Source organism: Aquarana catesbeiana, linkage group LG12 (genome assembly GCF_042186555.1).
Source record: "Aquarana catesbeiana isolate 2022-GZ linkage group LG12, ASM4218655v1, whole genome shotgun sequence".
Classification (NCBI taxonomy): domain Eukaryota; kingdom Metazoa; phylum Chordata; class Amphibia; order Anura; family Ranidae; genus Aquarana; species Aquarana catesbeiana.
Genome location: NC_133335.1, coordinates 226,966,450 through 226,991,925, shown reverse-complemented (window position 1 = coordinate 226,991,925; position 25,476 = coordinate 226,966,450). Strand labels below are relative to the sequence as shown.

Here is a 25,476-nt window from a genome sequence, read left to right as displayed (position 1 = left end):
CTGATTGGAATGGTACCAGCTGATTGGAGAAAAGCCAATGTAGAACCAATATTTAAAAAGGGTCCAAAATACATCCCTGGGAATTAGAGACCAGTTAGCCTAACATCAATAGTATGTAAACTCTTGGAGGGGGTGATAAGGGACAAGAGACAAGATTTTAGTAATGAGAATGGTATCATTAGCAGTAATCAGCGTGGATTCATGAAGAATCATTCTTGCCAAACCAAATCTATTAAACTTCTATAAGGAGGCGAGTTGCCATCTAGATAAAGGAAGGCCCGTAGACGTGGTGTATCTGGATTTTGCAAAAGCATTTGACACAGTTCCCCATAAACGTTTACTGTACAAAATAAGGTTCGTTGGCATGGACCATAGGGCGAGTACATGTATTGAAAACTGGCTACAAGGGTGAGTTCAGAGGGTGGTGATAAATGGGGAGTACTCAGAATGGTCAGGGGTGGGTAGTGGGTCCCCCAGGGTTCTGTGCTGGGACCAATCCTGTTTAATTTGTTCATAAACGACCTGGAGGATGGAGTAAACAGTTCAATCTCTGTATTTGCAGACGATACTTAGCTAAGCAAGGTAATAACTTCTCCGCAGGATGTGGAAACCTTGCAAAAAGATCTGAACAAATTAATGGAGTGGGCAACTACATGGCAAATGAGGCTCAATGTAGAAAAATGTAAAATAATGCATTTGGGTGGCAAAAATATGAATGCAATCTATAGACTGGGGGGAGAACCTCTGGGGGGATCTAGGATGGAAAAGGACATGGGGGTCCTAGTAGATGATAGGCCCAGCAATGGCATGCAATGCCAAGCTGCTGCTAATAAAGCAAACAGAATATTGGCATTAAAAAAGGGGATCAACTCCAGAGATAAAACGATAATTCTCCCGCTCTACAAGACTCTGGTATGGCCGCACCTGGAGTATGCTGTCCAGTTCTGGGCACCAGTTCTCAGGAAGGATGTCCTGGAAATGGAGCAAGTACAAAGAATGGCAGCAAAGCTAATAAAGGGTCTGGAGGATATTAGTTATGAGGAAAGGTTGCGAGCACTGAACTTATTCTCTCTGGAGAAAAAGACACTTGAGAGGGAATACGATTTCAATATACAAATACCGTACTGGTGACTCCACAATAGGGATAAAACTTTTTCGCAGTAGGGAGTTTAACAAGACTCGTGGCCACTCATTAAAATTAGAAGAAAAGAGGTTTAACCTTAAACTACATAGAGGGTTCTTTACTGTAAAAGAGGCAAGGATGTGGAATTCCCTTCCACAGGCGGTGGTCTCAGCGGGGGGCATTGATAGTTTCAAGAAACTATTAGATAAGCAGCTGAACGACCGCAACATACAGGGATATACAATGTAATACTGACACATAATCACACACATAGGTTGGACTTGATGGACTTGTGTCTTTTTTCAACCTCACCTACTATGTAACTATGTAATACATTTATAACATTTGTATCATGTGTTTTTTCTGGATTTTTGGTTGCTTCTCGGTCTTAATCATTTAAAATACACCTATGATAAAAAATTATAGACCCTTCATTTCTTTGTAAGTGGGCAAACTTACACAATCTGCAGGGGTTCAAATCATTATTTTCCCCACTGTATGTGCCTTCAATTGAGCAGGGAGTACAGAACAGAATTCATGGTTGCGATCTACAGCTGAAATCTTTATGTAGAAATCGAACATCCACACGCATTTCCTAAAAATTAACATCTTAATCCCCTTTGTCCTCAGGTCTTCCAGCAAGTCACATGACATTCCGGGATTTCCTCCCTGCAGCTGCTGTGGTCGCTCTTTAATGTGGACAATGATGACATTGGCGCATTGCTCAGCAGTACTGCACTGTGTGCCTAATTGCTGCAATCTTTTAGAATCTGCAAGCAGATGAACCCTCCCACCTCCTTCCTGGACAGCCAATAGGAAGTGTGCTGGCCATCCCCCCACCCCCAATCACAATGGCACTACCACCGGATTTGTTGCTCTGCTTGCAGCATTTACTCAGGACAAAGGGGTCATGTCTGTAAAGCTGACCCCCAACCACTCCAGTGCTTCCCAACTGCTCCTTATTCTGTGGTCACCAGAGCACAATTATGTGAAGGCGAGGTGATGTCACCGCTCCATCTGAGCTCTAACACCAAAGCACTCTAATGTGAAAGTTGGGTTAGGTCATTGCTCCACAACACTCATGTGAAGATGGGGTGACGTCACTGCGCCATCTGGGCTCCAACACCAGAGCCCAGTCATGAGAAGGCAGGGTGACCTCACCGCTCCATATGAGCTCTAACACCAGTGCACTGTTATATGAAGGCGGGGTGACGTCACTGCTCCATCTGGGCTCCAACACCAGAGCACTGTCATGTGAACGTGGAGTGAATTCACCGCTCCATCTGAGCACTACCACCAGAGCACTGTCACGTGAAGGCGGGATGACGTCACTGCTCCAAGATCTGAGCTCTAATGCCAGCTAACAATGAGGTAGGTAGGTGCTAGCTGCGACAGAGGAAAGAGTGGCCGGAGAGTGCTAGAGAGGTGTATAGAAAGTAGTCCCACCGAATGAAGAAGGGGCCCCCGAATGGAGAAGGTGACAGTCTCAATGAAAAGAGATTCAGGGCAGATATAAATCAATCAGATGGGCCGCGGTGTCAATGGGGAACCTGCTTATAGGAGGAGAGAACAGAATGAAAGAGAGAAGTCATCAGTCTGCTGCTTCTCCTTTCACTGTCCAATCACAGGCTGGGGGAGGGAGAAGACCTGTAATCATTTCTTTTTTTTTTTTTCCCCAAAAGTATTTTATTAAGATTTTCACACAGATTATGATGACATGCATAACAAAAAATAAAAAAAGGAGACTTTCGTACTATATCTTTTACCTTATCTGAATATCAATCATGATTAGAAAAATCAAACCAAAAACCATTAACACTCTTAACGACTAGATATATAGTGGAGTGCGTTTCTCTTCCTCCTCCTTCCAACACCCCATGTGGGATCAGACTGTGTCGGGGGGGAGGGGAATCCACGCTCCTACGATGTTGTAAGTTACCCAACAATAAAGAGTAGCATAATAATTTCTTAAGATGGTCATTAACGGCTCAAATCTCGTCCGGTTCAGCAGGTACTGGCCGAGATTCGATCCATGTATTGGCAGGACGATTCCACCCAACTCGAATCATGTTGGATTTCTAGCACGCAATCATTGCCAGGGGTTATAGTTTCTAACAATAATCACTGTGTTCTCCCGGCAGGAACGTGGTTGCAAGAAAGACAAAATCGCATCATCTATGGCCTGCCTTAATTGCAGCAGAAAAAAAAAAACCTAGTCCCCTCCGATGCTGGACAGGGCTGTGCTGCAGAACGGAATAAATCTCAGGACTGGATGGTCAGAAAAAACTCCTTCAGCAGGTCACTCGGCTCCATTATATCTGAATCGCAGATGTGTTGCGCGGTTTTGCTCGGGTTTCTCTGTATAAGTTACGACCGTGTGATTCTGTTTGTTTTTTGCAGAGATGTCTTTCTCAAATCAGCGATTATGCCATTATTGCTTAAAACAAGATAAATAACTAGCAGAGGCGAGAGGCAATGCCGCGCTGTCAGTGATCAATGTAAACGGAAAGCCTGCAGAGGGAACGTCCTCCCCAAAAACCGCCATCATCAGAAAACACTCATCCGTCAGTGTCCTCCACACGTCCCGCTTGATAAATCAGCCGAATGCGCAGATCTACAGTTTAGAGAAATAATACATCCGACTCATTAAGAGGCAACCTTTACCATCGCCACGGAACAACTGCGGCGGAAAGGTCGCCAATTTGCACCATAGTTTTCATTGTATTAAAAGGAGAACTCCAGGGGGATTATGGTTTGTAAGGCGACACTAAACATTTGTAAGCTTTGGGGTTCCGATTATTTTTCATCATAGATATTCCAAACAAGTTTTTACTGCAGATCGTTGGCCTGACTGTCCAAGAAATTTACCTTCACTGATCAAAAGAAAGTTACTGCAAAAATAGGGAAAGTCAAACCCTTGACTGTCCACCTATATAACAGGAGGAATATGGCAGATTCCCAAATAGGACACATCTGCAGATACCCACAATGTACAGTATGACCCGTCAGTACACAGCTTACATACCTCTCTGCCTGTGCAGTGATGACACTACACGAGCAGAGCCTGTGGAGTTAGCACTCTCCTCCTCCCTCCCACACTGACAGAGAGATTAGAACATGTAGCTCCAGTTCTCGGTTCTCTATGCCATATCTTTCAGTCACAGAACAGAGAGAGGCTCACTCCTAGCAAAAGGGTCTTGTGCCCCTTTTCTTAAATAGGAGAAGAATCTTCCCCATTTTTCATGTCCAGAAGAGTGGTGCAAGCATGGAGCTGGCACTAGGGATCGACCAATATCGTTTTTTTTCAGTGCCGATACGATAACGAAATTTCGGAAACCTCTCAGGCCAATAGCCAATATTATCTGCCGATATTCTGTACATTTAAAAAAAAAAAAAAAAAAAAAAGAAAGTTTACACTTTTTTTTATCACTGTTATTGCTGTCACAAGGAATGTAAACATCCTAATAGGCAGTGACAGGTACTCTTTATGGAGGCATCGGGGGTCTATAAAACCCCAGACCCCTCCTCTGCACTTGAAAGTATTCAAAACATCAAGATCGGCGTTATAGAATACTTTCTATATTTTTTTTAAAACTTGCGCCTTTAAGATGCCAGTAATCCGGGAAGTGATGTCATGACATCGCTTCCGGGTTACTAGATCCGAGACCCGAACGAAACATCGGCTTTGTTCGGGTCTTCGGCCAGACGGCGGATGTGCCGGCTGTTTGCTCGGGTGGGACTGGAGAGCCCGGGCGAGCAGTGGAAGGCAGTGAGAGGAGGGGGGGGGGGGGGGGGATGTCCCCTCCTGCTGTGTGCAATAACAGTCGAGCGACTGCTGAGCCACATCGGTTGTTATTACAATAAAGCCAACCGTCCGCTCTAAAGAACAGTACCGGGGTGATGCCTGCAGCTGCATCACACCCTAGTAAAACCCCTTGAAGCAATATAGGTCTAGTTTGCGACCGATACCGATTTTTCAGAAAAAGCTGATAGTGACCTGCAATAATCGGCCTTACCAATAATCGGTCGATCTCTAGCTTGCACCACTCCTTGTTACATCCCCCAGTATGTGTGCATAAAACTCTGTCCCCTCAAAGGGTCAAAGGGGGGGGGGGGGGGGTGAGTGATGGGGAGAGTGGTAACTCATTGTGTCCAGTGACTTTCATAGTAATTTCCATTAAGCAGTAGCACAGATTAGGCGAGTTATCTACTTACCAATCCAACACTCTAGGCGGGCACATGGTGTGGTCTTGACCACATCCGGAGGGTCCACTCCCACATTCAGACACAAGACTAGAGCCACGCTCACCGTTTTCATCTGAAAAGAGATTAAAAAAAAAAAAAAAAAAAAACACAGCCATGAGCAAGGTAGGTGGACACAAAAGTCCAGAGACACAGATGCTGTTCATTAAAGAGGACCAGTCATGTAAGAATCTGTACATTTCCTCATTCTATCACTGTGCAATTATACAGCCGACGAGCTGAACAAAAAAAAAAAAAAATGGATCCTGTAATGAACCCCCCCAATCCTGGCACTACTAGAATACAATGATTAGTGGCTGCAGTTTTTCCACTTCCCTGTATGACAGAAGTCGATTGTTAGAGTGGGGAAGGCCACACACACAGATCGATACTTGGCCGGTCCCCACTAAACTTGTCAAACTTCAATCCATCTAAGGCCAGCCTAAAGGTGCCTCTTTCGGTAACTAGGCTTAGAGCTCCATTACCTGTAACAAACAGTCCTGCAAGTTGTTTAAATTCCTCTCTGCTATATAGCGCAATTATGGTTAACAGCAATGCACACTAAGGAGCTGGGATACGGCGTATATTAAATACTTGGGGGTCAGGCCTTATTGGCCTCAGCCATGCACGTTTGGGGGGGGTCCTTAACCTCCACTCAGATCACATTCTCCGCACTACTCTGTGCACTGTGGAACATCAGATCCCCAGCCTCTGCCTTCTGGAGCTGAGAAACGCTGTGTAAATTCTGGACTTTGAAGAGATGAAGAGAAGACTGCAGATAAACAGGTACAATTTATGTAGGAGGATTTGTTGTGCATCACCTGAGGCCAGTCACCTCACTGGGGATATGGAGGGTTTACACCCACTTTATGTCAGCAATTCCAACAACCACTGAACCTGCATCTTGTGCAAGCGAATCAGTTGGCATGGGTCGTATCAGTTAGAAAAACAAAACAAAATTCCCACAATTCTTTGGACCAGCAGAAGCAGCTGACATTTAATACAACACTGTCTCTCTTGTCCAGAACGCAAACTAGCCATTGCAAACAATGCAGGCAGTCATCCTTCCTATCCACGCCGTGGGTTCTTGGCTTGGAACCCCAACAACCCAAATGCGGCCGTGGCTTTCACACAATAGAAACGGTTAGCGGACAGACGAGTCTGCAGAAAACAAATCAACTTCTCTGTCCCGTACCCCCCGGCCCCTCTGACCCATAACTCCGGCGCCTCCGAGCTCTGTGCTTGGATTTCTCCGGACCCTCGGGACAGCACTTATCAGAAGACATAAAAGGTAAATACAAGGCGTGTAGCTGATGCTGTGAGGAAGACTTCTCGGGGAGACACAGAAGAAGAGGTCATGCTATGAAGCTGATTGGAAAACGTGAGACGCAGCGCCTTCGCGCAATAAGCGCTTAGAGTGTCACGCCGTCTCTCACAGATGCCGAGAAAAATACCTTAACCGAATTAGAGAAGAGGAGCGGGGATGAACGCCTCTATGCATCGCACACGGTTTCATATCTGCAGAGTGCAGTGCTTTGCTGGAACGACGGGGGTCAGTGCGGCAGCTGTGCCGTCTTCTTTTTGGCACATTTTGATTGGCCAAACAGCAGGGGGGTCAGGTCTGTCCACCGTGAAAATGACCGGTGCAAAACGCAATGACGTGTGTGGACACATCGCTAGGGAACGGACAAAGTTTAACAAATAAGAAATGTCGTCATGCCCATCACCAGGCCAGTGACAGTTCTGGGAGGGGGTGCATCGTGGTTTGTGACTCTCCCACCTTTGGGATCCCATCTTATACTGCAGATTGTGGGTAAATGGATGACCCGACCACTCAGGTAGCATCACTGTAATTCAATGTGACCTTTACATTGAAGAGGAACTTTTTATCTGGAACCCATCTGACCTTTCCTGCCGGCTCTCCTCAGTCAGTTTTCTGATGATGATTATTATATTGGATGCATTTAGCGCCAACAGAGAGACAGTACAGGTACAATTCAGGAGGGCCCTTGTGTAGAGAGCTTACAATCTAAAGGGGAGGGGCAAGTGACACAATAACTACTATGCAAGATGACTTGATGGAGAAAGTTCAATTTTTAAGTGGAGATGAGACGGGCTTCCCTGAACGAGGGAGGATTCAGAGATCACCTAAAGATGGACAGGAGTAGGAGCCAGACAGATTGGATTAGGAAGTCCCAAAGGATGGAAGAGCCTCTGGGTAGATTGCAGTAGGGAGTCCGGGGGGATGGGCAAGGCTCTGGAGAAGTCCTGGTGGAAAGCATGGGATGGTGATGAGGAAGCTAGAGAGCAGGCTGTCTCGGGAGGAGCGTAGAGGACAGTTTGGGGTGATATTATGAGATGAGGTTGGTGATGTAGCTTGGGGCAGAGATTTTCATGGCTTTGCATATTGTTAGTATTTTGAATTAAATTCAGTGGGTGAATGGAGGCCAGTGGAGGGATTGGCAGAGGGGGCTGGAGGACACTGAATGGAGGACAGTGGATTGATTGGAAAAGAGGGGTGGAGGACACTAAATGGAGGGTGGAGAGTGGAGGGATTGGCAGAGAGGGGTGGAGAACACTGAATGGAGGGCCAGTGGAGGGATTGGCAGGGAGGGGTGGAGAACACTGAATGGAGGCCAGCGGAGGGATTGGCAGAGAGGGGTGGAGAACATTGAATGGAGGCCAGTGGAGGGATTGGGAGAGAGGGGTGAAGAACACTGAATGGAGGACAGTGGCGGGATTGGCAGAGGGGTGGAGCACACTGAGCAGAGGCCAGTGGAGGGATTGGGAGAGAGGGGTGGAGAACACTGAATGGCACTGAATGTGTAAGCAGGGAAGAGTTAGGAATACAGATACAAGGGTGCCTTGACGGGGCTCTGCAGCTTACGCATGTATTTGCAAATGTGTGCAAACCAAAACCCCGTTTTAACGCATACTGTTAGATGGGATAATTTGGTTGGTTAGCATTTTTAAGGTTAGTAATGTTTAACCTCGACTTCCATTTGAAACAGACTTTATTGTTCCATCATACAAAGACATTGTAGACAACTGTGCACTTCCAACCTTGTGGTAACAGTTTGGTGGAACACAAAAGGGTCTTCAGCATGACTGTACCCACCCCGTGTACAAAGCCAGCTCCATAAAGACATGACTGTGCAACCCCTGTGAACAAAGCCAACTTCATAAAAAGGAAAAACCTGTCTCTCCCCCCCCCCCAGTGTACTAAGCCAGCTCCATAAAAACATGGACTGTGTAACACCCCCCCCCCCAACCGTGTACAAAGCTAGTCCCATAAAGACATGACTGTGCCGCCCCCACTCCCTGTACAAAGTCAGCTTCATAGAGACATCACTGTGCCCCCTGTGTACAAAGCCAGCTCCATAAAGACATGAATGACTTGTGCTAAGGGGTGTGGCTGTTACTCAGCTCTGCTGGCATAGAGCACTGGAGTGTGAGTGCAAGCAGCATTATCATTGTAAGGCATTCCTAGCAAAAAACACGAGGATACAGAAAAGAGAATATAAAAAGTGGAAGACACAACCACAACTCCATATGTGCTCATAGAGGCTGCAACTGATCTGCCTGAACACCGGACAGAGAAGGCGATTTCACCAGGTATATGAAAGGAGGAGGTGGGAAGGAGCATTGGAGGGGCCAATACAAGATGCTCTGGGGTGGACCTTAGACAGACCCCTTCACATGTCCCCCAATAGTGACAGGGTCTCTTTAAGACACATTTTTCCCCAGAAGACGATGTAAGGGAAGAGCGATATTGGATTGTACTTCTGTGAATGGATTAGAGGGAAGTGAAGAATGTTCCACCGATCTCCAGAGAGGCCGATAAACCAATCATCTCTCTAAACGAATTAGTGGAGAGGAGCGGAGAGGCACTTCACACAGAAAGTTCCAGAACCGTCGAGATTTACAGCTCGATGCCGCCATTACCCGACACACCAAATATCCGCTTACACTCAGCCGGGTGCTGCCAGTAACTTCCACGTCTATCACCGACAAAATGGCCGCCATGAAATGTGGCAGTGTCACTGGAACTCCGGCATCTGCGAGTTCACGAATACAATTCTTCTTCAGATGTTTAATTTATTTATGTTTACTGCCCGAACAGAAGATGTGTGCACGTGCCGGAGGAGGAAACTGCATTGCAGGGGAACAGATCCATAATATATAGAGAGTTCAGCTGCTGCCATTCACCACCCAGATCTTCCCGCTACACACCGTGCACGCCGCACACCTTTCATGGGGTCTTCCCTGGGGGGGGTGGGGGGGCTGCACTCCACACAGATATTACTTCATGTTATCTATATTTACAGCAGATCTCTGAGATACAAGTATACATGCCCCAAACGTCCCGTTATATACAGCTGATCTCTGACATACGAGTATACACGTTCCATACGTCCCGTTATATACACCTGATCTCTGAGATACAAGTAAACACACCCCAAGAATGCCTAGTGAGTGGCCCCCTGTGATTACTTTACAGCAGGGCGGCTGCTCAGCATTGGATCCAAAAAAAGACAGTGAGGATAAATGTAGTGGCTACTACAGGCATTCTCAGCTTCCACAGGGATGGTATACACACACATATATATATATATATATATATATATATATATATATATATATATATATATATATATATATATATATATATATATATATATATATATATATATATATATATACACATACACACACACACACATATGCATACAGTGCCTTGAAAAAGTATTCACACCCCTTGAAATTTTCCACATTTTGTCATGTTACCACCAAAAAGGCAAAAGTATTTTATTGGGATTTTATGTGATAGACCAACACAAAGTGGCACATACCGTATTTATCGGCGTATAACACGCACTTTTTTCCCCTTAAAATCAGGGGAAAATCGCAGGTGCGTGTTATACGCCGATCCCCTGCGATCCTGACCTGTCAGAACGAAAAAAATCGCTGACCGCGATTTGAAAATGGCACCGCCGGCGCCGAAATACACAGTGCCGGTCCTCGGCTCTTCTCGGCCACTTTCGGTTTCACTCGAGCGCCGCCCGAAAGTTTCGGATAGCTCCGCTCACCGTCCGAGTGGAGCCGAAAGTGAACGAGAGCCGCCGAGAAGAGCCGAGGACCGGCTCTGTGTATTTCGGCGCCATTTTCAAATCGCGGTCGGCGATTTTGAAGCTCAGAGGCTTCAGCAAGACTGGACTGGGGCAAGGCTGGACTGGGGCAAGGCTGGACTGGGGCAAGGCTGGACTGGACACTGGGGAAGGCTGAACTGACATGGCTGCACTGACATGGCTGCACTGACATGGCTGCACTGACATGGCTGCACTGACATGGCTGCACTGGGGCAAGGCTTTACTGAGAAGGCTGCAATGATGGGCATTTAAATGTAAGTTTTTTTCCCCTCAAGTTCCCTCCTAAAAGTTTTTTTTCCTTAAAATTCCCTCCTAAATTGAGGTGTGTGTTATACGCCGGTGCGCGTTATACGCCGATAAATACGGTAATTGTGAAGTGAAAGGAAAATAAATGGTTTTCAAAAGGTTTTACAAATAAATATATGAAAAGTGTGGGGGGTACATTTGTATGGCGCCCCCCGGAGTCAATACTTTGTAGAACCCCCTTTCTCTGCAATTACAGCTGCAAGTCTTTTTGGGGATGTCTCTACCAGCTTTGCACATCTAGAGAGGGTGATTTTTGCCCATTCTTCTTTGCAAAATAGCTCAAGCTCTGTCAGATTGGATGGAGAGCGTCTGTGATCAGCAATTTTTTAAGTCTTGCCACAGATTCTCAATTGGATTTAGGTCTGGACTTTGACTGGGCCATTCTAACACATGAATATGCTTTGATCTAAACCATTCCATTGTAGCTCTGGCTGTATGTTTCGGGTCGTTGTCCTGCTGGAAGGTGAACCTCCGCCCCAGTCTCAGGTCTTTTGCAGACTTTAACAGGTTTTCTTCTAAGACTGCCCTGTATTTGGCTCCATCCATCTTCCCATCAACTCTGACCAACTTCTCTGTACTTGGAAAAAAAAAACATCCCCACAACATGATGCTACCACCATGTTTCACAGTGGGGATGGTGTGTTCAGGGTGATGTGCAGTGTTAGTTTTCCACCACACATAGCATTTTGCTTCTGGGCCTTAAAGTTCAATTTTGGTCTCATCTGACCAGATCACCTTCTTCCACATGTTTGCTGTGTCCCCCCACGCTTCTCACAAACTGCAAACTGGACTTATGACTTTCTTTCACTATGTCTTTCTTCTTGTCACTCTTCCATAAAGACCAGATTTGTGGAGAACACGACTAATAGTTGTCCTGTGGACAGATTCTCCCACCTGAGCTGTGGATCTCTGCAGCTCCTCCAGAGTTACCATGGACCTCTTGGCTGCTTCTCTGATGAATGTTCTCCTTGCCCGGCCGATCAGTTTAGGTGGACGGCCATGTCTTGGTAGGTTTGCAGTTGTGCCCATACTCTTTCCATTTTCGGATGATGGATTGAACAGAGCTCCGTGAGATGTTCAAAGCTTGGACTATTTTTTTTTTTTTTTTAATAACCTAACCCTGCTTTATTCTTTTCCACAACTTTATCCGTGACCTGTCTGGTGTGTTCCTTGGACTTAATGCTGCGGTTTGTTCACTACAATTCTCTAACAAACCTCTGAGGGCTTCACAGAACAGCTGTATTTATACTGAGATTGAATTACACACAGGTGGACTCCATTTACTAATTAGGTGACTTCTGAAGGCAATTGGTTCCACCAGATTTTAGTTAGGGGTATCAGAGTAAAGGGGGCTGAATACAAATGCCCCCCACACTTTTCACATATTTGTAAAAAAAAGTGGAAACCCATTTATAAAATTTTCCTTCCACTTTACAATTAAGTGCCACTTTGTGTTGGTCTATCACAGTGATGGCGAACCTTGGCATCCCAGATGTTTTGGAACTACATTTCCCATGATGCTCATGCACTCTGCAGTGTAGTTGAGCATCATGGGAAATGTAGTTCCAAAACATGTGGGGTGCCAAGGTTCACCATCGCTGCTCTATCACATAAAATCCATTTACATTTTTGGTTGTAACATGACAAAATGTGGAAAATTTCAAGGGGTATGAATACCCCTTTTTCAAGCCACGGTGCGTGTATATATATATTATATATTTTCATGGTTCTGAGACACAGTAGCCACGCCTATCTGGAGTTGAGTGTTAATTCTTCTTCCGCTGTCACTGGTTCCAGGTGTGCTGAATTCTCCCCGACATCAATAGGATTACCGCTACCTGCTTCTGGTTGGAATCGCTCGTTATCATTACCGACATGTTAGGAATTAACCAAATGTGTTTCTCCTAAACCCGAAAACAAGCAGTTCCCGCACCTAAAGTCGCTGTGTAATATCAAAGCTCTGCATCCCAGCCACTTCAAATCAAAATTTAATTAGAGGGATTTAAGGCATTAAAGTGTGAAAATGCAGCTAATTACACCGCATGCGACAGACAGCGCCCGACGCATTACCGAAGGCTTATCGCTGAATATAGGAGGAAGAAACCCCTCCAACTCATCTGTGGAATATTACAGTCCCTCCATCACACAACCCCCTCCCCCAGTCCCTACACTACAGTCCCTCCATCACAGCCCCTCCCCCACAGTGCCTACACCATAGGTCTTCACCTTCCCCCCACCTACAGGTCCTATCACCCAAATAGCAGCAATATAGTCGGATCAAGAACGGCGAGGAACCGGCCACTACAAACCGTACAGACACAGCAGCCAGTACATGATTAACGAGAACATGTCACAGGAAATCTTCACTTTATCCTTTCCAGGAAATGATATTTTATGAACTTGCCATGTTGCCTTTCAATGCTCTAGGGAAGCTATTCTCCGGGAAATGTCCATTGCCTGGCACAGCCCTCTCCCTCCTTACATGTCATAGCTCTCTCCTCCTCCTCTGAGAGTGTTTAACTGCTGTCTGTGCTGGCCTAGCTCCTTTTGCCCTTCCCCTAAACAATCCGCTGTGTTGCTCCTTCTATGAGACAGAGTCAACGGCGGTCACCCCGACATCGTCCTTCCAGTATGACACGTGCCTTCCGGGATGAGGACTGGGGATATGTCGGAGGGAAGAGACGCGTGTTCTGGCCTTCTATGAAGAACGGCGTTCCTGGAAACCCTCTAAACACTTCTTCCCGCCAGCCACCCTCTGGGCAGGTACATCCGAGAGGGTGCCAGGTGTGCGCCATGTGATGGAGCCGCATGTAGGGAGTCCTGTGTCCGCAGGAAACAGATTATTAATATTTGGATACTGCGATGTATTTGATGTCGCTACAAAGAGCTAGAAGGTTCCAATATTTTTTTCATTTAAAGTTTGCCATTTTGAATGCCGAGTCTTCAGAATGTTCTGTCATATTTTATAGATTTATTTTTCTGGCGGTAATCCAGCTGCTGAACAACCGCGGAGACAAACACACATTAGGACAAGTCTCCTAGAGACCGCATTCTTCTGAATCGAGACGATGATCTTCCGACACGGAAAGAACCAGCAAAGCACAATCACTGCCGACCAATCAGGACAGTGTGGTGTGATCAGTGACTATGACTGCCAACCAATCAGGAAAACTGGTGTGATCAGTGACTACGTCTGCCAACCAATCAGGTCAGCCGGCGTGATCAGTGACTACGACTGCCAACCAATCAGGACAGCCGGCGGGATCAGTGACTACGTCTGCCAACCAATCAGGACAGTGTGGTGTGATCAGTGACTACGATAGGCAACCAATCAGGACAGTGTGGTGTGATCAGCGACTATGACTGCAGACCAATCAGGACAGCCAGCGTCATCAGTGACTACGACTGCCAACCAATCAGTACAGCCGGCGTAATCAGTGACTACGACTGCCGATCAATCAGGACAACTGGTGTGATCAGTGACGACGTCTGCCAACCAATCAGGACAACTGGTGTGATCAGTGACGACGTCTGCCAACCAATCAGGACAACTGGTGTGATCAGTGACGACGTCTGCTGACCAGTCAGGACAGCTGGTGTAATCAGTGACTACGACTGCCAACCAATCAGGACAGCCGGCGTAATCAGCGACTACAACTGCCAACCAATCAGGACAGCCGGCGTGATCAGTGACTACGACTGCCAACAAATCAGGACAGCCGGCGTGATCAGTGACTACGACTGCCAACAAATCAGGACAGCCGGCGTGATCAGTGACTACGACTGCCAACAAATCAGGACAGCCGGCGTGATCAGTGACTACGACTGCCAACAAATCAGGACAGCCGGCGTGATCAGTGATTGGGGGTGGGGTGGAGTCTCGCTGACTGTGTCAATGGATGCAGCAGCAGGGCTCAGGAACAGGCGTGCACAAGTGGCCCCATGGGAAGTGGCTTCCTATGGGGGCAATGGACAGAGGGGGAAGCCCTGCAGACGCCAGCGGGGGGGGGGGGGGGGGGAACCTGAAGAGAGGAGGTTCACGGCCACTCTGTGCAATGCCATTGCACAGAGCAGGTAAGTATAGACATGTTTGTTATTTATTTTTTTTATTTACCTTTACAATCCCTTTAAGCTCCAAGAGGCGGAGTGAAACGCATTGGGGCGTGGCCTGGCTGAGGCTGCCATTCACTTCATGCACAGGGGTCTGCTTCATGGATCTTTCCCTTGACACTGCTGCAGCTTGGAGCTAGGAGGAGCTCCCTGTTCCTGCCAACACTCACAGCCCTCTAGCTGGACTTTACCTCTACCTAAGCGGCACCTCAATTTTGTCTTTGGGTCACAGCGGGACACACTTGGAGCTTGGGACGTAGTTTGTTGTAGAGCACTGAGAGAGATAATGAAATGTGGAGGAGCCATCTTGCCGCGGGAATGTTGCTCACGTAGAAGGCGGCTTCTCTTCATTGGGTACCCAGTAAGGGACGCCACAAATCAGCAGACAAATGCTTGAGAACTCCAAAAGGCGCTTCAATTCTTCATAAAAATGACTGTAGAACACGGCCAAACCAAGGGATTGGGCAGAATGTCGTCATCCCCGGTAGTCCTGGTTTGGTGAAGCCGTGTCACTGGCAGAATTTGGCACCTTCTGATTTCATGCCAATCCATACAGTTCAGGATTTCTATGACATCTCCTTCCCAGAGTCCGTCACACTTGTAATCCCTGAACCCGAATCAAGGGGGATAGGTGGGGGAGGGAACGTGTTGGTTGCTGTACAGTTCTCGACTCCTCCCACTGGTTGGCACTGGTGGTGCGTTTTGCATGCCTGGAGTCACAGCACTGCGAGGGTCAGGTCACTTCTATGGTGAATTATAGTGGATAACGCGCCTTAAGCTGAAGGTTGTGTTACGGCAATCCAATGTATCACAACGCACCAGAACGCACACAATGCTTTCTTCCATCGCAGTCACCTCAGCATGGCCATTTATTACATTAGTACTACAGCACAGTGTGCCTTGGGGCGCCATCCACTATGAAAACACACCACAAATAGAGCCGGATACTGACAAGCATTTACCTAGCTGACTAAACACAATTGTCTCTGAATGGGCCCTCAAACCCAAAGGAGACCTGTCCACACAGCAGGCATCCAAGGAGCCACTAGGGGGCGCACCTAAAGATCTATACAGTAAAACCTTGGTTTGAAAGTAACTTTGTTTGAGAGCGTTTTGCAAGACAAGCAACATTTTTAAATAAATTTTGACTTGATATACAAGCGATGTCTTGATATAAGAGTAGCGTCATGTCACAACTGAGTATAAAAGAGAAGAGAGGCGCCTCTAAGTGTAGCAATTATGGTTATATTTAACCGCTTCCCGACCGCCTCACGCCGATATACGTCGGCAGAAGGGCACGTACCGGCAGAATTACGTACCTGTACGTTGCACCTCAAAAAAGGCAGCTTGTGGGCGCACACCCGCCGGGAGCTTCATAAGCGTGATCGCGGGTCCTGCGGACTCGATGTCTGTGGGGATACCCGCGATCGTCTCACGGAGAGGAAGAACGGGGAGATGCTAAAACAAGCATTTCTCCATTCTGCCTAGTGACACTGACCACCGCTCCCTGTAATCGGGAGCGGTGATCAGTGTCGTGTCTCACATAGTCACGCCCCCCCCACAGTTAGAATCACGCCCTAGGACACACTTAACCCCTTCACTGCCAGTCACATTTTTACAGTAATCAATGCAATTTTTTAGCATTGATCGCTGTATTAATGCCAATGGTCCCAAAAATGTGCCAAAATTGCCATAATGTCGCAGTCACGATTAAAAAAAAAAAAAATCATCAATAAAAATGCCATAAAACTATCCCGTTTTGTAGACGCTATAACTTTTGCGCAAACCAATCAAACGCTTATTGCGATTTTTTTTTACCAAAAAATATGTAGTAGAATACGTATCGGCCTAAACTGAGGGAAAAAAAATTGTTTTTTTATATTTTTTGGGGAATATTTATTATAGCAAAAAGTAAAAAATGCGTTTTTTTCACAATTGTCGCTATTTTTTTTGTTTATAGCGCAAAAAAATAAAAACTGCAGAGGTGATCAAATACCACCAAAAGAAAGCTCTATTTGTGGGGGAAAAAAAAAAAAAAAAGACGTCAATTTTGTTTGGGAGCCACATCGCGCGACCATTTAACTGAATTGTCAGTTAAAACGAAGCAGTGCCGAATCGCAAAAAGTGCTCTGGTCTTCGGCCAGCCAAATGGTCCGGGGCTTAAAGTGGTTAATGAAGGTACAACATTTAGCAACATATTGCTACACTTAGAGGCGCCTCTCTTCTCTAATACTCGGTAGCGCCTCCTGGATTTTGCTTCTTGTGGAGGCTTCCATTTGTGGATGGACATTTTATGGTTACAGAACCTGATCACGTTGCTATAATTCTTTGTTATATGGACTATAAACTGAAGGTCCTATGAATAAAATGGTTGTGGAACTAATCATCTGAGTTTCCATTAAATGTCCATGGGGAAATCTACTTTGATATACAAGTGCTTTGGATTACAAGCATGTTTCTGGAACTAATTATGCCCGCAATCCAAGGTTTTTTTCTGTATATGACATGCAAGTATGAAAATATGGCAAAGAGGACAAAATTAACCATTAAAAAATAAAAATTCATTACCAGGACACATGTCATAGGCCGACAATGTTTTTTAGTATCCAGTATTGTATGCGGAGATGAACCAAAGAACAGCTGTTGTAACATTTTGGACTTTCATTGGATTTTTTTTTTTTTGATAACTCAATTATTAGAAAAGAAAAAAAAATTCTTCACCAGCCGCCTTCAGGATTACCAAAAAAATACAAACTTTCCCTTAAGCCGCTCCCACTCTCTACACTGACCCGAGATGCTCTTAAGCTGCCCAAAAAAACCCGTAAAGCCTTCTTAAAAGATTCCCTCGCCTTTCTTTATGGCATAAGACTGCTTTAAAAAAAAAATAAATAAAAGAAGGGATTTGATGTCTGTGCGTGTACAACAAGATGGGAACAAGCTGCTGGAGAGCGGGATTTATGTCTCTGCATCTATCTGTACTGCTGCCAATAGTCCTCTATGTTGTGCGGCTCGCCAGTGAAAGGATGGCGATGTCATTGCAGCTTTCTACCCACAATGCATCGAAAGGGGGGGGGGGGCACATTTTTTTTTACTTTTGTATGGTGTCATCTCATTCACACCTCTGTATGTAGGAGAGGACGACGCTTTTTTGTGCAGCTTAAAGCTGAACTCTGGAAACATTTAACCACTTAGCAATATGCTGCTTTAACTGGTGATTTGGGTGCAGCGTTGCATGACCGCACAATGTCATTTATATCAAATATATATATATATATATATATATATATATATACACACATACATATACATACACACACACACACACACACATATATATATATATACATACATACACATACACTAGAGCTGCGCGATTCTGGCCAAAATGAGAATCGAGATTTTTTTTTGCTTAGAATAAAAAGATCACGATTCTCGCAATGTAAAATCTTTCACATTATACAAAAAAAAAAATGGGCTAACTTTACTGGTTAGATTTTTTTTTTTGAATTTTAATTCATTAAAGTAAATTTTTTCCCAAAAAAATTGCATTTGAAAGACCGCTGCGCAAATACAGTGTGACATATATATGTATATGTATATGTATATGTTTGGGGGTTCTAAGAAATTTTGTAGCAAAAAAAAAAAAAAAATGATTTTAACTTGAACCCAACAAAAGTCAGAAAAAGGTTTAGTGTTTAAGTGGTTAAACTTTTTTCACTTAGGCCCCTTTCACCCTGGGGCTGTAGGGGGCGTCGGCGGTAAAACAGCACTATTTTTAGGGCTGTTTTACCGCGGTATTCGGCCGCTAGCGGTGCGGTTTTAACCCCCCGCTGGCGGCCGAAAAAGGGTTAAAACCCCTCGTATAGCGCGGCTATAGCCGCGGTATAGCCACGCTGTCCCATTGATTTCAATGGGCAGGAGCGGTTTAGGAGCGGTGAATACACCGCTCCAAAGATGCGGCTGACAGGAGATTTTTTCTTCTCCTGCCAGCGCACCGCTTCAGTGTGAAAGCCCTCGGGCTTTCACACTGAACAAACAGCGGAGGCTGTTTAGGGGCGGTTTGCAGGCGCAATTTTTAGCGTAATAACGCCTGCAAACCGCCCCATTGTGAAAGGGGTCTTACACAGGAAGTCTATTCCTTTGACAAATTGTTACAATGTTTATACTTAAGTTCAACTGATAAAGAATGTTTTGTTTCTTGGCAGACTGCCCAGTTTTTCTCTTGAGCGCTGTGGCTTCAAAAGAGCAGAGAGAATTCTTTGCATAGAAAGAATTGTGGAACACTTTAGTCAAGATCGCGATAACGATTCTTGACGATTAAGTGTGCAGCTCTAACATATACACACATATATATATAATAAGGCCATACATTTTGAAAAGAAAACACTATTTTCTGTTATAAAAAAATATCTTCATAAATTTTGGCCCAAATGTATTCTGCTACATGTCTTTGGTAAAATAAAAAAAAAATCCCAATAAGTGTATATTGATCGGTTTGTGTGAACGTTCTAAACTCTACAAGCTATGGGATATATACTGGAATTTACACAGCTTTGACACTACACAGGTAATGGTGGAACTCAGTGACTTATAGTGGGACTGTGATAGTGCGGCGGGTAGGCCTGCATAATTAATCGTTAGAAAATGGCGATCTTGATTCAACCCCCCACAAGATCTTAATCCAGCATTTCCACGATTAAATGCAACATGTGCTCACAGCTGTCAAAAAAAAAAAAAAAAAAAAAAAAAAAAAAAGCAGCTGGCAATGTTTATCAACAACAATGCTCAGCGCGGAGAGATAAAAAGAAACATTGCATCTTCTGTTCTTTTAGAGATCAAAGGGATGAACGGAGTTAAAGCGGAGTTCCACCCAAAAGTAGAACTTCCGCTCATCTGTCTAATACAGGTATTTGCGCCCACTTTCGGAAATAGTCTCCCGCGGGAGTCACGCCCCTTCTCGCAACCCCCCAGCTGTCTCCTGGGAAACACACAGGTCCCAGGAGATAGCGGGGACCAGTTAGGACGCGCAGCGCGACTCGTGCATGCGCAGTAGGGAACCAGACAGTGAAGCCGCAACGCTTCACTTCCTGATTCCCTCACCGAGGATGGCGGCGGCGGCTGCCGAGACCCGAGCAATTGATCGGCTTCGGCTGCCGACATCACTGGACCCTGGGACAGGTAAGTGTCCATTTATTAAAAGTCAGCAGCTGCAGTATTTGTAGCTGTTGGCTTTTAATATATTTTTTTTTAGGTGGACTTCCGCTTTAAAGTGATTGTAAAGTCTCTTATTTTTCCTATAAAAATAACAAACATATAATACTTACCTGCTCTGTTGTTTCAGTGGATTTGCTCCTCTTCTCGGGTCCCTCTTCTATGATCCTGGCCCCTCCTTCCTGTTCAGTGCCCCCGCAGCACACAGCTTGCTACGGGGGGCACCCGAGCCGTGTCACAGATCTCTGTGTCCATTCAAACACAGGAGCCCCGGCCCAGCCCCCTCTCCTGAGTGGCTAGCTGACTCTGATTGACGATAGCAGCGGCAGCCAATGGCGCCGCTGCTGTGTCTCAGCCAATCAGGAGGGAGAATCTCGGATGGCTGAGACACTCGTGGACATTGCTGGATAAAGAGGGCCCTCGCCTCACGTATATATATATATATATATATATATATTTTTTTTTTTTTTTTTTTTTTTTGTAAAGACCCTAGAGAATACAATGGCGGTCGCTGCAACGTTTTATCTCATTATTTGCGCAGCAATTTTTCAAACGCTTTTTTTTGGGTAAAAAAAAAACTGTTTTGTGCTAAAAAAAAAAAAAAAAAAAAAAAAAGTAAAGTTAGCCCAATTTTTTTGCATAATGTGAAAGATTAAGTTACGCCAAGTTATTAGATACACAACATGTCACGCTGCAACATTGCACACGCTTGTGGAATGGTGCCAAACTTCAGTACTTAAAAATCCCCATAGGCGACACTTCAAAAATTTTTACTCACTGGTTACATGTTTTGAGTTACAGAGGAGGTTTAGGGCTAGTATTGCTCTCGCTCTACCGACCGCGGCGATACCTCACATGTGTGGTTTCACCACCGTTTTCATATGCATTCGCTTCTGCGTGCGAGCTCATCGGGACGGGCCGTTTAAAAAAAAAAAAAAAAAAAAAATTTTCTTACTTATTTTACTTGATTTTATTCATTTTTACACTGCTTTTTTGAAAAAAAAAATTGGGTCATTTTTATTCTTATTAACAAGGAATATAAACATCCTTTGTAATAGAAAAAAGCATGACAGGTCCTCTTAAATATGAGATCTGGGGTCAAAAAGTGCTCAGATCTCATATTTTGACTTGCAATAAAAAAAAAAAAATTAAATTAAAAAAAAAAAAAAAAATTGTCATTTGAAAAAAATGACATTGAAAAAAAAATGTGCCTTTAAGAGGTATGGGCGGAAGTGACATTTTGACGTCACTTCCGCCCTGCAGTGTCATGGAGACAGGTGGGGGCCATCTTCCTCTCACTCGTGTCCATGTCAGCCCAGGGGACAGACGCGATAGCCTCCGCCGCTGCCGTCAGCTCAGGTAAGCGGCGGATTGCACTGGATCACGGCGGGAGGGGGTTGGCCCCTCTCTCGCCACCGATAAAAGTGATCTTGCGGTGAATCCGCTGACGAGCGCTGCCATGATGGATCTGAAATGACAGGTGCTCTTTAAATGTAAAGACTTATTCTCGCTGGTAGTAAGAATCTTTAATATTTGCAAACAAAATGAAGGTTTCCTATTTAGAATAATAAGTTGTCAGGTTAGTAAAACAGCCATATCAGATTCAATCATACAGTTTGTAGTGTACATAGATTTGCAAAACAATGAGATAAAGGAATATTCCTGAAATTTGTTTTATCGCATGGTTACTGTAATATTGTGTGAATGCATCAATGCAGTGCATGTTATCTCAGTTTGCAGAGCTTGGATTCATAGGACGAGTTTACAAAATATTGTAGAATATACAGCCTCATGCTACATAACTAAGCTCCATTTCATGCTGAATAAACTAAATTAATAATGTATCCTAATTAGAAATAGATTTTAACTCCAAAAGCATTTTATTAAAATAAATTTGACATAAAAAAATAATCAATTTAAATGAAAAAAAAAAAAAAAAAAATTATATAATTTAAATACAAAAAAATCTATTTTTTTTATTAAAAAAAAAAAATCATTTTTATCCACCCTGGCTGCGACGTTCAGGTATGTCACCTGGAGCTGCTGGCCCCCCCGCTGTACAACTACCGAGGAACATGCACTTTAATTGTCCTCGTTCTTCAGATCTACATCAGCAGCTTCAGAGAGACAATCAGTTTCCATTGTATTCCTCAGCACAATGACTGCAGGGCCAAGAAGCATTTCTGGCCATGCTGACTCCAGAACCCCCCCCCCCCCCATGTGCTGGGAGATAAATGGGGGGAGGCGGCCATTGTTTAGGGAGACAGATCCTGATGCTGCAGGAAAGGTGTCAGACACCGACTTCTAATCACTTCTCTCCTCCGACTCAATATATCAATTCTGTGCCGCAGGCAGCTGGACTGCGCCTCGCCCAGAGGAGGACACAGAACACATCGCTGAAAGTAGAACAACAAACCTACTGATCGAATCTCATTACTGGAGCTACCGCTTCATTAAGGAAGAACCCCGCTTTGTACCAACAATAGTCACACAGCCCAGAACTTTGTTATGGCCGGTCCTCAAATATCCACCGTACCTCCAATATACCATATCTGTACATTCTGACCAAAGAGACCTCCCATCCGGCCTCCCTTCAGTCTTATATCCCCCCTCTGCCCCCCCCCCCAACCTTCCTTCAGTCTTATATCCCCCCCTCCACCCCCCCCACCTCCCTTCAGTCTTATATCTCCCCTCCGCCCCCCCCCCACCTCCCTTCAGTCTTATATCCCCCCTCCACCCCCCCACCTCCCTTCAGTCTTATATCTCCCCTCCGCCCCCCCCCCCACCTCCCTTCAGTCTTATATCCCCCCTCCGCCCCCCCCTTCAGTCTTATATCCTCCATCCCCCCCCCCCAACCTCCCTTCAGTCTTATAACCTCCATCCCGCCCCCCTCCCTCCCTTCAGTCTTATATCCTTCGCCCCCCCCCCACCTCCCTTCAGTCTCATATCCCCCCTCCACCCCCTAACCTCAGTCCTAAAACCTCCATCTCCCCCCCTCCAACCTCCCTTCAGTCTTATATCCTCCACCTCGCCCCCCCCCCCCACCACCTCCCTTCCTCCATCCCCCCCCAACCTTTTATCCTCCATCTCTCCCCCCCCCCCCCCCCGTCTCCTTTCAGTCTTATATCCTCCACACCCCCCCCCTTTGAGTCTTATATCCTCCATCCCCCAACCTCCCTTCAGTCTTATATCCTCCACCCCCCCACCTCCCTTCAGTCCTATATCCCCCTCCGCGCCCCCCCCCCACCTCCCTTCAGTCTTATATCCTCCATCTCCCCCCCCTTCAGTCTTACAGCCTCCATCTCTCCCCCCCCCTCCCTTCAGTCTTATATCCTCCACCCCCCCCCCCTCCCAACCTACCTTCAGTCTTATAGCCCCCCAACCTCCCTTCAGTCTTATATTCCCCCCCCCCCCAAACTTCCCTTCAGTCTTATATCCTCCACCTCCCCCGCAACCTCCCTTCAGTCCTATATCCCCTTCCGCCGCCCCCCCCCCCACCAACCTCCCTTCAGTCTTATATCCTCCACCCCCCCAACCTTCCTTCAGTCCTATATCCCCTTCCGCCGCCGCCCCCCCCCCCCACCTCCCTTCAGCCTTATATCCTCCATCTCCCACCCCCCTTCAGTCTTACAGCCTCCATCTCTCCCCCCCCCTCCCTTCAGTCTTATATCCTCCACCCCCCCCCCCCCTCCCAACCTACCTTCAGTCTTATATCCCCCCCCCAAACTTCCCTTCAGTCTTATATCGCCCTCTGCTTCCCCCAACCTTCATTCAGTCTTATATCATCTACCCCGCCCCCTCAGTCTTATATCCTCCACCCCCCCCCCCCGCCCTCCCTTCAGTCTTATATTCTCCGCCCCCCCCCCAACCTCCCTTCAGTCTTACATCGCCCCTCCAACAGAGAAGGGGGCTGTGATGTTTTCAGGAAGCCATGTACAGCCCTCTGCCAGCCCCTCCCACCAGCCATGATCTGCCTGCTTCGCATAGAGAAGCGCAGAGAAATTACCAGAACTAAAAGTAAGGTAATGAGAATGAAATATTTCATATATGAAATGTACAATGAAATATGTCAGCAGTGAAAGGGTTTTCCCTGTATTAAGGGAGTGCAGACGTTCTGCCAGGCAGGAATGTGATTTCTATGAGATGCGCACACTGGGCCGGCTGGACAGAAATGTTATTATAGGAAAGGAATAGCAGCCATTAGTCAGCAATCGATGTGGAAGGGAAGTGAGCGGCAGAGGAAGACGGCTGTCAATTGGGATTGATTGCTGGCTAAGAAAAAAACGCAATCAGCCATAAATCGATAATTGCGGCAGCTATTGATCACCTGCTGATGAGGTACCCGGCAAGAACTCGCAATGAAGATATTTCAGCGCTGGCAGATCGGCGGCTCAATTAGCAAATACAGAAATCCATTTCCCCGGACGGTTCTGGCCGCAATCACACGCCATGAATTAATGACAAAAAGGTTCCAACTGAAGATCCGGGATAAAAAACTGCTCCGCACTCTGTATGCATGCAGCGTTTGTGCCAACGTTTACATACGCACAGCACACCGGGACCCGATTGGCTCCTGATCGGTGCTGACATGTAAAGATGTAGGCAGCGCCGCCGCCGATCACGCTCTATTGAGGTTTACGTTTCCCCTGAATGAGTCGCCATTGGCAGCGGCACCTGTGCCGAACGATTTAGAGTGAAGGTCACACCCTAAAGACTGCCAGCGTTGTTCACATGGCTCTGTTAGCAATGCATCAAAACTGAGCCGACACGTAGCGTGCCAGGCGCTGCCGCTACCAAAAACACGCCCACCAACGTCAATGCGCTGCAAACGCGTCACACCTGCCCCTATGGCACACACAGCGTGTGAGATGCGTTTAGAAAGTGTTACTAGCCGAAAGAATAATACAAACATCTATACAATAAAAAACCAAACAAACAGAGGGCATGTCTGGCAAGCGCACCAAAACCGCACTATTAAGGCATCCTAATGTATTAGGTGTGCCAACTGGCGCTCCAAATTCTTTGTACGTCTAAATGAGCCCTTAAAGCTGAACTCGGGCTTTTATTACGCTTTACATCAGTGATGGTGAACCTTGGCACCCCAGATGTTTTGGAACTACATTTCCCATGATGCTCAACTACACTGCAGAGTGCATGAGCGTCATGGGAAAATGTAGTTCCAAAACATCTGGGGTGCCAAGGTTCGCCATCACTGCTTTATATAAGTTTATTGGGGCCAAGCTGGCCGAACCCTGTCCCTCACTAACGTGAAGGCTTGGCTTTCCAGCAACCGTTCTAGCAATCTGGGTGCTAGAAGAATGCCTGTGCGCAGAA

The 25,476-nt window shown here is 46.0% G+C and overlaps 1 protein-coding gene across 2 annotated transcripts in view; it reads right to left on the bottom strand.

Annotated features, from left to right (window-relative positions):
• Nucleotides 1-25,476, bottom strand: part of RPTOR (regulatory associated protein of MTOR complex 1) — a 267,094-nt gene that overhangs the window by 198,974 nt on the left and 42,644 nt on the right. For both annotated transcript variants that reach the window (XM_073606845.1, XM_073606844.1), the window contains exon 2: nucleotides 5,339-5,441. In XM_073606845.1, coding sequence (XP_073462946.1) covers nucleotides 5,339-5,441 — 103 coding nt within the window. The remainder of the gene's footprint in view (nucleotides 1-5,338; nucleotides 5,442-25,476) is intronic.